Below are 16544 nucleotides of genomic sequence, written 5' to 3'. Positions count from 1 at the left end.
ATTGTAGGGGTGCCCATGGGGCTGTGGATCAGAAGTGTCCTGTGGAAAAGTTGTCATATGCTGAGGCAGTAAAGAAAGTATAGGAAGATGGGTCAAGGGGGACAGATCCTGAGAGAAGTGGTGTGAGTAGCAGATCTGTACCAGTACAGGAGGATAGGCCAACAAGTTACACATTTTTCAGTACGATTTAGATTTTTAGCATTTATAGCAATGGTTATCAACTGTACTGCAGGGATGGAACGTAAGTCGCAGAAGATGTAGGTTGTGGTGGCAGCTGCTGAGAGGTATTTGGGTGTGCGAGACTTGACATCAGGCGAGTTACGGGGTGTGTTAAGTGGTGGTGTCCAATCCTTTCAGGTTGTTGGCCTGAGGAAGAACTAAATAGATTTAAATACTGGAGTAGCGTGCTTTTACTTTTTTGTGAGTGTTGTTTGTTAATTTTTTAATAAGCAAAGTATAGGGGAGTATTCCAGTCTAGTAGGTGGCAGTAATGCAAAATGTATTGGTTGCCAACCGCAATTAAACCCCATCGAAGAAGAGGACATGCTGTCATGGCGCCGAACACAAACAGAAAACGACAGTATGGTGATAGTTTGTAGTGAACGTTAAATGCTAATAAGCCTCGTTTAAACTTAAACTGATAAATTACAATCAATTTGGGACGCAAGGAACAGGTACTCAAATATTATAATGTAATCAGCTCTTATATCCAGGTCGAAACTCGTTAAAAGCGTTGCGTTCGCTTAGGCAACTAGCTAGCTACCAGCTGCTTTTGCGAGACAGTCGTGACTATCTAATGTCTCAACTGTAGCTAGCTCCTTGGTGTTATAGTAGTTAGTCAACAGTAGCGTGATGTTACTAGCTCCACAGTTTGAGTAACGTCAATAAAGTTAGTGTTTTATTGTTTCTGTCCCCGTTGACTTGATGTAGCTAGCTTACTAACATATTAAATGAAAGTGATCCTATCTCCTGTTTTGTCAACCTAGTATATTCAATGTATTTGACAGGTAGGCATGTCTGAAAACAAAGCCATTGAACTCCAACTGCAAATGCGACAAAATGCAGAGGACCTGCATAACTTCATGAAAGATCTTGACAGCTGGGAAACTGACATAAAGAGGAAGGATGAGCAACTAAGAACTGGGAGCTTTAGCGAGTCTCAAGTATGTAACACTTGAAAATGTGTATATTTTATATTTGCCGTTGAGATTGTGCTATGTTAGAAAGATCCTGACCTATGTATTCCTGCCTTAGAAAAGCCTGCCACCAGTGCGAAACAATGACTACAAAAAGAAGAGAGAGAAAAATAAGGCATCAGACAACAATGCAAAGACTGAACCAAAACAAGCACCCAGGATAAAGTCTCATGACTATCAGTCATGGGACAAATTTGATGTGGTAATGGATTAGGTGGATCTGGCCTGTTTCTCCTTTGATTTCAATAGTGAGTTTTAACTAAGTATATGGTTTTAAACTGAATGGCAGTAGTGCACCATGCTAAACAGAATGTACTGCTTGCTGTTACACTAAACATTTCTTGGGGTGTTTTTTTTTTGTCTTCTGGTAGGACAAGGTATTGGAGTCCATGGATAAAGAGGACAGCCCTGCTGAATCCAATGACTCTGAGTCTGAGGATTCTGGGGTTCCTGCTACTGACCAAGACAAGGTGCTTGCAGAGAAGGAGAAAGTACGACTTCACACTCATAGTATTGTAGTCAGACTCAGCCACAGCAAACCTGACTCATACAGAAATACGATTTCTCATGTAAATGTTGTCATTTTAAAATATGACTTATTATTTTTATGATGACACAATGACCACCATTGAAGGTCAATTCAAGGAACAGACTTGCACACTGGGCATTTGTTTGCAGTATGCTGTGATTTAGATGTCTGTAGGACTAGAAAGTTGCCTCTGAAATCCTAGACAATTACCCAAAGAGTATACCGCCATCGGGGCCTCTAGCAACTATCACCAGTCATTGATGGTAGTAGTCAATAATACTCAGTCGGTAGTCAGTAAATGTTACTACTTGTATTGTATGAATAGATTGCAAAATCTTATATTTTCTGTACTGAGTTTGACAATTGCTTTTCAGGGCAGTCAGCTGTTCAAAGAAGGGAAGTATGAGGATGCCATTGAGTGTTACACCAGAGGCATGTGCGCAGACCCTTATAACCCCGTTCTGCCTACAAACCGAGCTGCCTGCTTCTTCAGACTCAAAAAGTAAGCAACATGTAAGGAAATAAGACATATATATATATAAACAAACAAACATTTTAAATGACAACATTAATGTGAGAATTCATATTTCTGTCTGTCAGGTTTGCTGTTGCCGAGTCTGACTGCAACTTGTCCATCGCTTTGGACAGTAACTACTTCAAAGCATTTGCACGAAGAGGAGCGTCTCGATTCGCCCTGCAACATTATGAATCTGCCCTAGAAGGTGAGGAGTAATAGTAACACAACAAAACATGTTTTCAAATGGGTAGAATGCCAGCAGAGGATGTATAGTTTTTATATGCTGTATTATCTTAGAATAGGTCACTTAAAAACTATTTCTGCTTCCTTCCTCTACATAACTAGATTATGTAATGGTTCTCAAGCTGGATCCTGGAAACCTGGAGGCACATAAGGAAGTGATGAAATGCAAAGAGGTGAGACATTATCTGGTGTTGGATCTATTACTGTACCTCTGTATCCCCCTCCCTGATCCACTCTAACCTCTCCTCTATCGGTAGGTCATTGCTAAACTGGGTGGAAAGGCAGAAAGCCCAGAGGCTGCAGTGGTGACGCCACCTGTGGTGGACGTCAAGCAACAGCAGTTCATGGAGGATCAGCAGAGGAGACAGGAGGCGGTGGTGCAGAAAGACAGGGTAGAGCCACCAGCTACACTTATATTTTGCTGTTAGAGTAGGCCCGCTACATATTGGGTACCAGTTACCCAGTGACTCTGAGACACTGCAGTGCTGAAGACATACCACAGGTGTACTACAGCATGCTATTTGCCTGTTTTTAAGTGCATTGCTTTCTAAATCGTTACCACGAAACTAAACCTTGACTCTTTCAGGGGAATGCATACTTCAAAGAGGGGAAGTACGAGGCTGCAGTAGAGTACTACACCAAGGGCATGGAAGCGGACAGCACCAACGTCCTCCTGCCTGCCAACCGGGCCATGGCTTACTTAAAGCTGCAGAGGTAAGCAGCAGGGAAGGCAGGATAAGAGAGTATTGGATAAGTGTAAATTTTGTCAAAGCTGTGCATTGATTAAGCTTAAGTCTCTCCTTAGATATAAAGAGGCTGAGGAGGACTGTAGTAAAGCAATAGCCCTGGATGGCACCTATTCAAAGGCCTTTGCCTGCAGAGGGACAGCCAGGGCTGCTCTGGGACTGCTCAAACAAGCTAAAGAAGGTACAGTAGACACAGCCTATCTTATTAGTAGGCAACCATTTTGTATAGGCTAGGCATGTTTCTATGTAACTACCTTGAGCAGGTTGAAGTCTTTGTGTGAATGGTAGCAGTAGTCATGGAACTGTTTATTATGTTATGTTTTATTATAGATTTTGAGGAGGTCCTGAAGCTAGAACCAGGAAACAAGCAGGTATTTTATGAGATGAAGAAGATTGCAATTGTACGTATGTGGTTCCATGCTCACTATGGTTTTTGTGTTAATGTTCTTACACCTGTTGTCTTTGTTGACAAATCATTGACATAGCCTCTCTCTGCTCTTAGGACATGGACACCAGTGGTCTGCTGGCAACAGAGGAGCATGCACAGCGGAGAACAGTACAGCCAATTAACAAACCACCTGACCTGCAGTCAACCGTGAGTCTCTCAGATAAAACAGGAAAATATTTTCGGTAGGCTGTTTCTAAACTTGGCTTGAAAGATTGACACACGACAATGTTCCGATTTGATTTCCTTATCCCAGAAGCCATTGAGTAGAGTGGACATTGAAGAGGTTTGTGGAAAGATCCTGGTCCAGGAGGAGTCCCCGGCTGTGTTGACTTCAACCACAGCCCCCCATGTTAGGCACCAGAAGACCACTTCCATTGCATACACCGTGAGAGAGGGTCAGGCCTCACCCCCCTCTACCTCCCCCAGTGCTAAGATCCCGAAGATTGAAGAAACATCAAACCTCCCCTCACATTCCCCTGTCAAGTAAGAGATATTGTTTAATTGCTGAACGGCTTGAGGATTTTGTTAATGCATGTTTTTAGTTAGTTTTGAATAGAACATTTGTCAATAGTTAGACTTTAACACCACTGATGAGGCTGTTTTCTTATTTCAGAGGGCCTGTGGGGTATGCTGTGAGAGCACAGACACAGCAGCACAGGGAGGCAACTGTCAGTGAACCAACAGAACCGCCTGCTACACCATCAACTGAGCTCGTACCTCCTGCCCCCACCAACAGCTTCCAGCTAGAGGCAGACCTAAGGAAGATTGGAAATGGCCCTGAAGTCATCTACAAGTATTTGAAGGTGGGTGTGGAATTAAAATATGATGAAAAACACAATATTACACATCCAAAAGAATAGACTTCTCAAATGTCATATGGGCAAATAGTTCAAGTTCAAAGGAGAAAATAAATAAACAATATGGGTTATTAATGTCCTTTTTTATTTAACATTTTAGTTATAGCCTATACAAAATGGTTGCTAATGATGTGACCTACTAATAGGCTATATCTTATCTTGGATGCCTGTCTTGTTGTGATCATCTATTCTTCAGCAGAGACCTCATCTCTTGTTTGGGGTTCTATTTGTACACTAACAAATCACCATACAATGAGATTTGTCTTTTCTGCTGAGAAAAACATGTAGATGCCACCAAGGACTGATGTTTGTATGTTTGTGATGTTTTAGCAAATCCAGCCTCAGGCTTATGCAAAGATCTTCCAGAGCTCTCTTGAACCAGACATGCTCAATCAGATTCTAAGGACGTTACAAAGCTTCTACATCAAGTAAGTACTGTACAAATACCATGCCATTACGAATGTTATGGCTCTTACAAGAAATGTGACTGTCACATTGTCCTTATCAAATGAAGGAAGGAAGAGCCACCTGTCATACTGGAGATCCTCAGGAATCTGGCCGGTGTGAGGCGGTTCGATATGGCTGTCATGTTCATGTCCAACCCTGAGAAGAAAGGTACCGATTTGGTTGGTGACCTGGCCCAGTTTGCGATACATTATTTAACCCCAATGCAAAATTATGACATTAATAACGGCAAACTTTTTTTTTTTTTTTTTTCTAGTTCTACAAGAATTGTTTGACTTTCTTCGTCAAGCTGGACTTGAGGACGTTTCAGTAGTAGCCCTGCAAAAGAAGTATGGAGTGTGACGTGAGTGCAGAACCCTAAAAATGGGCATCGCCACGGAGAGCAAAATTGTTTTTTACTTCAGCAAGCAATCGCTTGAAGGAGTTTTTCCAATGCTCTAGTCCATGTTACTAATCCAAACATTGCTGTATGTACGCAACAATGCATCACTTAATTTCGGCTGCCATGTTGGAAGGTCTGTAACATTTTGATGTAATACTGTTTTATTTTGTATTTTTTTTCCCTATGGCTCAACATGTATAAGTTTCATCCTTATGAGAACAGTAGTTACTCTGCATGGCCAAAACAAGAATGTTCTATCTGACTGCGGCCCAAAAGAACCATATGGGTAATTGTTCAAATATTCATCTGCTACTCTTAGAAAGCCATGAGAACTGAAATATGAATAAAGGCAAAACATTTGTTATTTTCAATTCTTCTGTCCGGGACCGTACATCTCCAAGACATTAATTGCAGTGAATGAGTGAATACCTAATAAATTGACAACCTTTATCGATGTTCACTGAAAGTGCAGATATGGAGAAGATACTTTTCAGCAAATAGCGTTTTCACATGTTAACTGTTAACCTAACTTAAATATAGGTTTTTGGTGTCATCTACACATGGACTAAGAAGTTGGCAAAGTATACATATGTGGAAAATAAACAAATTACAGGAAGTCTGTCAAACTGCATTAACAAAGCACACATTTTCCAGACAGCAGTACAAGATAATAAAGACACTGTTAGATTGCATTGTTGCCCCATCGCCATTGAATGGAATTCTTGTCTTGACTGTTCTCAACATCCACACCAGTGAGAATCTTTGGGAATAAGTGGAGAAATGTTAATAGCTGACTGAACTTTGTGGCATGTCTATTACACATGTTAGGCTTGCACAATAATTGTATTAGCATGTAACTGAGAATAACCGTGAGCTATAAGCAACGTGTCAGTTGTCTTAATACCTATATTTTAGCACAGGCAATTCAACTTTTTTCTCAGTTAACAGTTTACCCAATAGCAGTTTTTCATGAATTTGGTGAAGTTGGTAATCATTTTACAAGCATGACGACACGGTCGAGAGAAGCTTCATTTTCAAAAGTTCCAAGCGGTCAACTTTATTGAGATGCGGGTTTCACCAAAGCTGTGTTGTATTCACTAGGTTTGGTGTAGCTAATTTTCAAATGTGCATAATGATAAATTACAAGCTTATACTAAAATTAAAATGATGGCAATAACTGGCCGGTTGCATGACAATTATTACCGAAGATGCCGTCCCCAGTTGAATGGAGTAGTAGGAAGTGTTATAAGACCAACAATTAAATTGATGGATCATAGTAGTTTGACCATACCTGTGACACTGAGTGTCTCATTGGCTGTTGCTGTCTTCCCGGTGATCGTGTTGTGTGCCTCGCAGCTGAAAGACTCAGTGGCTACGTAACGGTTGACGGTTATATCAACCACGCTGCCGTGCATGGTCCGACTATACACACTCCAGGTGTAGCTGCAAGAGGGAGAGCACTGGGCAATACACTTGAAACTGGCCTTGACCCCTACCTCCAGGGCACCTGGTCCTGAGATGGTCACATTAGATGGTCCATCTGAAAGAAAGGCTTGTTCGTTCTGAACTACCTCTTTTTATGCTTCATACGACAGTGACAAGATCACTCAGTTTCAAGGTCTGCATAGAAATATGTTTTGACAAATACAATCTAACTGCTGCTCACCAAGTAACACAACTGAGGTATTGGCAGTGCTGTTGTCATTGGTCACTGAGTTGTAAGCCACACAGCTGAGGGGTCCTCCGTCCATGGTTGTCTCAGGTGTGAGGGAGAAGGAGGCGTTCATCTCTGCCAGCCTCCCCTTGTATATCCAGGTGTAGGTACAGGTGGGGTAGCACAGGGCCGAACACTGAAGGGCTGTCTTTGATCCAGGCAGGAGATACAGGACTTTACCTACTGGGCCTTTGCCAGATTGGATGATAACAGCTTGAAGTGGTCCATCTGGAAAATGTCATGAAATGTCTTTATTTATAGCTTGTAAACACACACACACATATATATATATATATATATATATATATATATATATATATATATATATATATATATACACACACACACACACACACACACACACACACACACATACAGACACACACACCCATAGGGGTGGCAAGTAGCCTAAGGGTTCTGTTGATGTGCCTTTGAGCTAGGCACTTAACCCCTAATTGCTCCTGTAAATAACTATCTCTTTTATGATCTTTCTTGAAATACTGGTGTATGGTGAGCAAAAATGGCTGTATAAATAGAATTTATCTCTGCATACTCACAATTTACATTCAGTTGGTACCCAACCCCTTTGATGGGTGCTCCCCCCTGAGAAACAATGCATTGGTACAGCCCACCATCCGACTGGAGCGGAGGACTAAAAGACATAGTGATATTGTTGGGGGAGAGACTGACCCTGCTGGACACAGCAACAGGGAGGCCATTTTTTAACCACAAAATGGAGGCTGGATTCTGAGAGCCCACACACTGCAGTGAGAAGGGCTGGTGTGCCAAGGGCTTGTCCTGGGACACCGGCTGTACAGAGATAGGATCTGGAAGACGGGAGTGGAAAAGAGGTGAAGAGGACAGAAAGAACGAGGAACATTTTATTTTCAGAGAGATACCAAGATAAATACTTTGAGTTGGCTTTTACAAAATGTTGGACTGTCACCTCCAAACATCAGATTCTAAATATTGACTTGTGACAAATCTTTTGTCATAAAAACTCGGACTTTACCAGTGACGCTGAGGATCCTGGCGCTAACAGCAGTGACCCCTGAGGCAACATTCTTGGCCTCACACGTCAGTGCCTCATTGTGCCTGTAATCATCAACAGTAACCACCAGTTTACTGCCAACCATGGGCTTATCACCCTTATGGAAGATTGGCAACTGGATCTCGTCACCATTGAAGATCTTTCCATTGAATGTCCAGGTAAAGTTACAGGAGGGGGTGCAGTCAACAAAGCACACAAAGTTGTAAGTGTCTCCTACTGTCACTGAGCTGGCACCCGTGATCAAAATGGCCCCCGGTCCACCTGGGAAGAGGTGGAAGTAAACACTTGATTATGTGTTTAATTGATTATAAACTCTTAGAAGTTTCTAAAAATGCAGTGTACACGGAATATATGACTAACATAATATAGTAATAATTATCCAATGCGACTTCAATGGATCACTCCAAAGTTGAAAAAAATGACAAAAATTCCACTCACGGGCCACGTAAGGTGTGACATAGGTTGAGATGTAGAGGAGTGAGACAGTGTCCTGAGCATCACAGATCAATTCCTCTGCAATCTCCCAGGAGTCAGGTGTGACGGAGATGGTTTGACCGTGTTTGGTGGTCACTGTGCTTTGTGCTTCAGAACTAATTGTCCAGGTGTAGGAGCAGGACGGGTAGCAATCAGCAGAGCAGGAAAAGTTGGACGTCACTCCACTGGACAGTGTATCAGGACCTGTGATCTTTATATTGGACGGTCCAGCTAGAAAATAAATAATTGTCGTGTAATAATTGTCGGTTGAATTAGGTTGGAGAGTGTAGAACAGAGCTCCACAACCTTTGGATATGCAGTACAGAGACACAAAAGCATAACATCTGTTGGCATAGTATGATTTCTAAATATTCGTTTAGATTGATAAAAACTGATTATAAGTAGCCTGTTTTGCTGACTGTCACTGACTTCCCAGTGGCGGGGTTTGTAGCCATACAGATCAGGACCTGTGGTGGAACCTGCTCCTTCAGCTGGAGGTTGAGCTGTGGGCCCTGGGTGGTGAGCCCTCCTCTGGTCCAGGTGAAGGTGCAAGTTGGGAAGCAATTGGCTGAACACTGGAAGCCATAGGGAACCTCCACCGTCACTGTGTTCACCCCACTGATCTCCACAAAGGACGGCCCATCTGACAGAACGGAAAACAAGCCCCTGAGTCATAAACGTAATGGTAAAAAATTAGGACGAAGTGGATTTACATTTTTTATTGTTCACCATAATGTTATAATGTTAGTGTAAGGATAAACAATGGGTGATTAATGCATATAGCCTTTTGGCATACATTTATTTTGTATACTTAGAAATGATGCCAGAAACCTAATGTATCTTACATGGTGTGGTTTCCTCCGATGTCCTGCCCTGCTCTCTCTCACTGGCAAGTGTTCCTACAGAAACACGGAAAGAAAAAGAATCCCATGCCATCACAATGGTTCACTTTAAATGAACTATCTTATAAAGCATTAATAACACATGTATATGGCCTAGGCCCTTGATACACATTACATGCAGGCACTTCTCTGTTTAAAACATTTGGATTTTCATTACAAAACTATTTCTTATTCGCTACTTTGACAATTCAGAAAAATTCGGATTTTTTTTTCCATTACAAATTTGCATGAGAAAATGTCATTCCTGACTTGAAGTAGATTTGACCTCAACACTAACAGGTTCAGTTGAATGTGGTATCTTACCTGCCAGGCAGGTGAGCAGCATGTGCAGAGGAGAACCATGGTTCTGCTGCCGAGATCCGGGCGACAAAGGGGCTGAAATGTCCACTCAAGAGCTCTTCTCCCCTTATACCTCCGGAAAAAAACTGTCTGACAATCTTATCAGGAACCAATTCAAAAACAAGACATTATCCAACAGTGCCGGCAAAGCGCCGCTAGCTTTTGGACCTTTATGTGGGTAATCAGCTCCACGGCATTGTGTTCTGGTTAGGGCGTGCGCGCTAGTTCCTTGTGTTCGTAGGCGTTGATCTACTGCGACCGAGCCTTTTGATACTGCCAAGTGACATGTCTCTGAGCGAGGGAGCGTTCACTTTGTTTTCTTCTCGTCCATTCAGACAGGTGACGTTACAGACAAAAGAAAGTGTGCAAACATGTTTTAATCTGTTCATCCTATTATGTCGAATAGCTCTTATACAGTGGTTGTTGGTATAATATTTATATTAGTAAAGGACACTTATTATTTTTCCATTTAAAATGCATTAATTAACTTAACCAATTGAACTATAATTCAAGATGACAAAAGGGTTATGCATGGAAAAGCTTGAAAAGATAGAGAGGGTGTGTGTGTAGGTGATACCATTGCCTCTCTGGAACATTGATTGTACTTATGTACCATAAAATAAACGCCTGATATATAATCAGTGGTAATCAAAAGCGGACTAATCGCACTCCGTGATCAAGTGTGTTTTAATATTCATGCATGTTGATTACATTCCAGATCAAAATGTAGATGTAGATGCAGGGTGGGCCCCTCATCTGTTGTGAAGTTAATGCTAATCATCAGTCAGACGATGTGTGAAAATAGCACTTCAACTAACAGTACCAAACTATTTCACATTTCCAATATTTAATTCAGTATGATGGCAATTGATTGAGATAATTGTTTCAGAACTTATTTGAGAAAACACAAAACATTTCAAAAACAGTTTGTCATGTATTTTGTTGCAGTTATGCAGTTTCTAGACAAATATTGGGAGTGTAAATGATTTGAGCAAACAACATCTATATTACATATTTTTCCCCCCCAAAGGCACAGACTTTGAAGTAATGTATTTTAAAGGGCGTGTTGAGCTGGACCTGACTTGTCTTGAGCCTGTCCACCTCAACACTCCATTTAAAATACATCACTTGAAAGTCTGTGCCTTCCATGAAGATGGCATGCTTGCAGGTTTCAACTCCATCTCAAGTCTGGAAAAAAGTTACACATTGCAAAAAAAGACATGCTACTAAATTAATGTATATTTGTCTTTATTAAATATTTATTCCAAATAGGGTATACACGTGATGATGCTTGCACACACGTAGTGATTTAATATTGAAAGATTCAGCCAAGTCTTTCCACTCCACTTATCATCAGCAAATATGCTGATATGGAAGGCACTGTTTGTAATAATGCTGACATGTTTTCAAATTATTCAGATGTGCGTGTGGAGAACAGCTTACTTCCTTGTACAAAACGTCCCTCTCCTGGATTATGGTGATATTACAGTGTAGAGTGAGAGTGTAAAGGCAAACAGAAGCAGGTCTATAGTCTGTTTAGCCTGTATGGCCATGGATTTTCCATCATCTGTAACACACAACAACAACAAAAACATTACAAAAGGAACACCAAAAAGCCAACTGACATTTACTCCTGAGGTGCTGACCTGCTACACCCTCTACGACCACTGGGATTATTATTTGAACCTGCTGGTCATCTATGAATGTTGGAACATCTTGAAGAACAATCTGGCCTTAATGGCCATGTACTCTTATAATCTCCACCTGGCACAGCTAGAAGAGGACTGGCCACCCCTCAGAGCCTGGTTCCTCCCTAGGCTTCTTCCTACAGTAGGGTTCCTGCCTTTCTAGGGAGTTTTTCCTAGCCACCATGCTTCTACATCTGCATTGCTTGCTGTTTGGAGTTTTAGGCTGGGTTTCTGTATAAGCACTTTGTGGCATCTGCTTGATGTAAAAAGGGTTTTATAAATACATTCGATTTGGATTTGATTTGTCTGACATTTTTTATGTCTGTAGTTACTCAAATGTATAATCATGAGATTTCTGCTGTACCTCCCACCCATACGGTCTTGGTTGCCACGTCAAAATTCATTGAGACCGTATTCTGAGCGTAGCACTTAATCTTCTCTGACTTTACATGTCGCTCGACCGTCATCTCCATCTCACTGCCATAAACAGTGTGACCATCAACGATCCACCAGTAGTCACAAGTAGGAATGCATTTGGCAGTGCACAGAAACTTGGACTTGAAGCCAACTGCAACAGAGTCTTGACCAATGACGTGGACCTCTGATGGACCAGCTGATAGGAGACAAAAAGTAAAGGAAGAAGCTGGTTCAAGTATCACTTCAACCAAAACCCCAAAATCACTCTTTAATCATCAAATGTAGAATGTATACTGGATAAGGGAAGTGTGTTAATTGCTAGATCAAGCTATTGAAAAGGTCCTGGGCCCAAGCCTGAATGGGGTCTGAGAGGCCCCAAAAAATATCCAACCAGGGGGCCTATAACAAAACAAAGCCCCGGGGCCTATGATTTCTTAATCCGGCCCTGGATATGGATATGAACAATTGCATTACACTAATGACAATAAATAATCTACAATTGTTAGAGGAAGCTCTACATCTCCCAATAACCTACATGTCACAGGTATTGTCCTGGTGGCCATGGCATAGAGCCCAGACACACTGTTGATGGCCTTGCAGTTCAGGGTAACAGAGGTGGCCAACTTTTCGGGAGTTACGGTAATCTCGTTCCCCTGCCCCCCGAGCCATCGGTCCTTTATCCCCCAAGTGTAGTTGCAGGAGGGACGACAGTCGGCGTTACACTTGAAGCTTTGTGGGGCCCCTGGGGTCATCAAGTCAGGGCTTGTGATCAATACATTGCTTGGTCCAGCTACAAGGAGGAACACACACATTTAGATAATAGTCTAGATCCTATGACCAATGTGAAAAACATGAGCAAAATTATTTAATCTAACACTAATCCAGTAATCCAGACATGTTGTCAGTAAATTACAACACATTGAATTATCCCTCCATTCCTAATATCATAAAGACCATCACCTCTAATTTCAAGTGAAGTGTCATAAAAACAACAAACCACCCACGCACCTAAAACCTGCAGTATCTTTGTTACTGTAGAGGACCTCCCAGAGTCATCATTCCTTGCCGTGCATGTGAGGTTTAGGGACTCCTCCCATTGGCGAGCTGTGAAGAACACTTCGTTCCCCTGTCCAATCTGCCCGTCGATACTCATTCTGTAGCTACAGGAAGGAGAGCACTGGGCGGAACAGTCAAAACTGCATGGCACGCCCACAGTCACAAAGTCAGGTCCCAAAATGGTTAGTTCCAAGGGACCATCTGAAAATTACAGTGCACAATCAGGCAATGTTGGCCTACCGGATTTTTGGCACACAGGGTGTAAATTTACTTGTAATAGGGATAAATTGCTACAATGATAATAAAATTAAAAGTCATGGCATTTCCAACTGACCCCTCATTTCTGTACAGTAGTTATCTGCTAGCTGTTAGCAATACTGCCCTACCACAGGTACAATCCAGAGGACCCAACACTCCAATAATGTTGCCATACTATAATACGTTGACTAGTTTGTCATGTGTCTGTGGTTTACCTACTGGGACTGTCCTTCCCTCCATCAGTGGTCACAGTTGATCCTGGAAGTTCATAAAAACAGCTTAGCAGAAAGTTTCCAGAACATACAGACTTACTGACAGATGTCAAACCGCGTTCGGCATCCTCAAAAATAGATTTTGACAAAATATTATCTCAAAATAATGTTGTTTTTTCCATATCATATTACCTGCAAGGTACACAAACAGCAGAAGCAGATTGAGCAGGGTGTGTGTATCCTTCATTGTCTTGCAGCAATGGAGTGAGGTGAATGAATACCAGGAATATGGGACTGTTACAGAGTCAAGTAGTAGAGTGAGAAGGTTAACAAACACACCTTATCAGAGAGAACAGACTGGGAGCGAACCTGCCCTGCCCATTCAAACCTGCCTATTAAAAATACATTATTTCTGTAGTGACCATTAAATAGGGCAAAACAGAACTGGCAACATTTACTATGAACTAACATGTAGAGGGCAATGTACTGAGGAATAAAATAAGTGGTCTCCAACTCTCCATCCCTGCTCCTGGGGAGCTGAAGTCAATTCATTTACTATTTTTAATAGACAGAATCAATTGGAGGGAAAGATATGAGACCATATGTGTAACACATGAGTGTATGACGAATTTAGGAGTGCCGAGAACGTGGTTTCAGTGCATGGCTTGTACCAGAATCTCTTATCAAAAGTACAAAAAGTTCTGAATGAAACAGACTTTGACTTTAGCTTTAGGCACACGTGACTTGGTTGTGTCAACAGTGTCAGAAACTCTGGTTTGAACCTCAATATCAATACCTCAAACAGAATAAAAAACAAACACAGTAACTATTACTAAGTATTACTCTTAAAAAGTGTATTTTTTGCTGATACAGATATTTGCAAATGCAGAAGTGAACATTTTTATATACTGTGTGGGTAAAATGTATGTCATATGCTGTAAAATGATCTAAATTCCCATTTATAACCCCTTATGTTACATTCTGTTTCATCATATCCTATTAAAGCTGATCTAACGTTTGTTAATTTCACGTAAACATTTCAGACAACCATCTCTTTCAGTTGTATTCCATCATCCATGTAATGTTTTTCACATTGTAGAGTCAATCACAAGTTATACTAGTTAACAGTGGTGTAAAGTACACAAGTAAAAATACTTTAAAGTACTACTTAAGTTCTTTTTTTTTGGGTATCTGTGCTTTACATTACTATTTATATTTTTGACAACTTTTACTTCACTACATTAATAAAGAAAATAATGTACTTTTTACCCCACACATTTTCCCTGACACCCAAAAGTACTCATTACATTTTGACAGGAAAATGGTACAATTCACACACTTATCAAGAGAAAATCCCTGGTCATCCCTACTGCTTCTGATCTGGCGGACTCACTAAACACAAATTCTTTGTTTTTAAATTACTGTATGTCTGAGTGTTGGAGTTTGCCCCATGTTATCCATCAATTTTAAAAAAGGAGAACATTTTGCCGTCTGGTTTGCATAATATAAGGAATTTGAAATGTATACTTTTAATTTATACTTTTACTTTTGATACTTAATTCCATTTTCTTTTTATACTTAAGTATGTTTAAAATCAAATACTTTTAGACTTTACTGAAGTAGTATTTTACTGGGTGACTTTCACTTTTACTTGAGCCATTTTCTATCAAGTATGACAATTGGGTACTTTTCCCACCACTGCTAGTTGACTAGCTGAACACGGAATCTAGATGCAATAACCCAGAGTCCTTGGAGCTCCACAGTGTATATATAATGTTAAATGTCAATGTGTCTTCATGCATCTACACTCGATGTCTACATATTATATCACTAAACTCCTTTATTTTGTGTGTCTAAAACCGTTATATATGTTTACAAAAATGACATTTTAATCACACAACCTCTAAGTGCTTATTTTAGAATATATGTCTAACATAATGTTACAGGTATAGACTATGTGTGTGTGCCCATGCTGTGGTTATAGAATAATTAGGGGTTCACAGTGAAGCATGGTCAAATAAGTCAAGCATACATTAGTAAGAAAAATACATCTAATTTGACACACAGAAACAAGATGCCATGAGTAACTTGGCCAAACAGAATGGCACTGATTGGCCTATAGGTGGTGCTGTTATAAGCAGTCTCACTTAATCTATGCCATGATCACACCTACAATGTGAAATCAAATCAAACTTTATTCATACAGCACATTTCAGACATGGAATGCAACCCAATGTCCTTCACAGGAAAAAACAAAAACAAATATTTACTACACAACAAACATAAGAGGATAAAAACTAAATAATAACAATAAAAATGACTAAAAAGCACTTCAAAGAAAAGCTAATCTAAAAAGGTGTGTTTTAAGATCTCTTTTAGATATGTCCACAGTTTCGGCCTCCCTCAGGTTCTCTGGCAGGCTACTCCAGAGGCTGGGGGCATAATACCTAAAGGCTGCCTCTCCTTGCCTCTTGGTCCTAGGATTTAGGATAGTTGAAAGGCCAGTACCAGAGGACCTGAGGGACCTACTGGGTACATAACCTAAATGCATGTCTGACAATCTATCCTGATGGACCTTATGAGAGCTTGAGACAAATTTGTTCAGCATGAGGAAAGACTCCTACATACAAAGTTTGAAGTCTCTAGGACAACTGGAGCGGTGGATATGAGGGTTTAACATCACAATCACACCTACAGCATCATTGCATTTTGGTACGCCAGAAGTACATTCATTTCCAATGGAGCGCTGCGTTTGCCTTGCAGCATTGCATCGCAGAGGCAGTCACACAAAATTGTCATTGAGCAAAATGGTAAGCATCATCATCTGGACATGTGTGCAACAAAAATCCAAGGTATGCACCACACAGAACACACTGCAACTGCCTCTGCAATGCAATGCTGCTGCAAAGCAAACGCGGCATTCCCATCGGAAATTAAGGTACTTCAGGTGTACCAAAATGGAATGATGTTGTAGGTGTGATCGAGGGGTTAAACCCTCATATCCACTGCTCCATTTGTCCTAGACTTGAAACTTTGCCCTGCCTCATGCT

The 16544-nt window shown here is 41.0% G+C and overlaps 3 protein-coding genes across 29 annotated transcripts; 1 reads left to right on the top strand and 2 right to left on the bottom strand.

The window, feature by feature from the left end:
* Nucleotides 1-288: 288 nt before the first annotated feature.
* On the top strand, nucleotides 289-6077 carry LOC110490395 (RNA polymerase II-associated protein 3). 26 transcript variants are annotated; one of them, XM_036944761.2, is made up of 17 exons: nucleotides 306-674; nucleotides 1008-1163; nucleotides 1255-1398; nucleotides 1568-1687; nucleotides 2100-2227; nucleotides 2326-2447; nucleotides 2588-2658; nucleotides 2743-2877; nucleotides 3072-3199; nucleotides 3291-3412; nucleotides 3562-3632; nucleotides 3734-3826; nucleotides 3933-4162; nucleotides 4293-4482; nucleotides 4867-4964; nucleotides 5051-5151; nucleotides 5258-6077. In XM_036944761.2, exons 2-17 carry the CDS (start codon nucleotides 1014-1016, stop codon nucleotides 5341-5343), a joined length of 1989 nt encoding a protein of 662 aa, XP_036800656.2. In that variant the 5' UTR covers nucleotides 306-674; nucleotides 1008-1013; the 3' UTR covers nucleotides 5344-6077. The 26 variants fall into 26 exon arrangements, with proteins under 26 accessions (XP_036800663.2, XP_036800656.2, XP_036800660.2 ...); XM_036944765.2 differs by having other exon boundaries at nucleotides 316-674; nucleotides 1568-1666; XM_090200562.1 differs by having other exon boundaries at nucleotides 316-674; nucleotides 1568-1666; nucleotides 5051-5162.
* On the bottom strand, nucleotides 5813-9849 carry LOC110490397 (hemicentin-1). The gene is made up of 9 exons (XM_090199037.1): nucleotides 9828-9849; nucleotides 9468-9521; nucleotides 9029-9265; nucleotides 8587-8865; nucleotides 8110-8409; nucleotides 7655-7924; nucleotides 7050-7325; nucleotides 6675-6923; nucleotides 5813-6143 (listed from the first exon to the last, which is right to left on the bottom strand). The coding sequence occupies exons 1-9, from the start codon at nucleotides 9847-9849 to the stop codon at nucleotides 6121-6123; spliced, it is 1710 nt and encodes a 569-aa protein (XP_090055163.1). The 3' UTR covers nucleotides 5813-6120.
* Nucleotides 9850-11090: 1241 nt separating this feature from the next.
* Nucleotides 11091-14104, bottom strand: LOC110490396 (uncharacterized). 2 transcript variants are annotated; one of them, XM_021563769.3, is made up of 6 exons: nucleotides 13687-14104; nucleotides 13502-13540; nucleotides 12977-13225; nucleotides 12504-12758; nucleotides 11916-12164; nucleotides 11091-11430 (listed from the first exon to the last, which is right to left on the bottom strand). In XM_021563769.3, the coding sequence occupies exons 1-6, from the start codon at nucleotides 13739-13741 to the stop codon at nucleotides 11336-11338; spliced, it is 942 nt and encodes a 313-aa protein (XP_021419444.3). In that variant the 5' UTR covers nucleotides 13742-14104; the 3' UTR covers nucleotides 11091-11335. The 2 variants fall into 2 exon arrangements, with proteins under 2 accessions (XP_021419444.3, XP_021419445.3); XM_021563770.3 differs by having other exon boundaries at nucleotides 13498-13540; nucleotides 13687-13852.
* Nucleotides 14105-16544: the final 2440 nt, after the last annotated feature.

This window comes from Oncorhynchus mykiss, chromosome 15 (genome assembly GCF_057628025.1).
Source record: "Oncorhynchus mykiss isolate SJ-2025 chromosome 15, ASM5762802v1, whole genome shotgun sequence".
NCBI lineage: Eukaryota > Metazoa > Chordata > Actinopteri > Salmoniformes > Salmonidae > Oncorhynchus > Oncorhynchus mykiss.
Note: the sequence above shows the minus strand (reverse complement) of the source record. Positions and strands in the feature narration are given on the sequence as shown.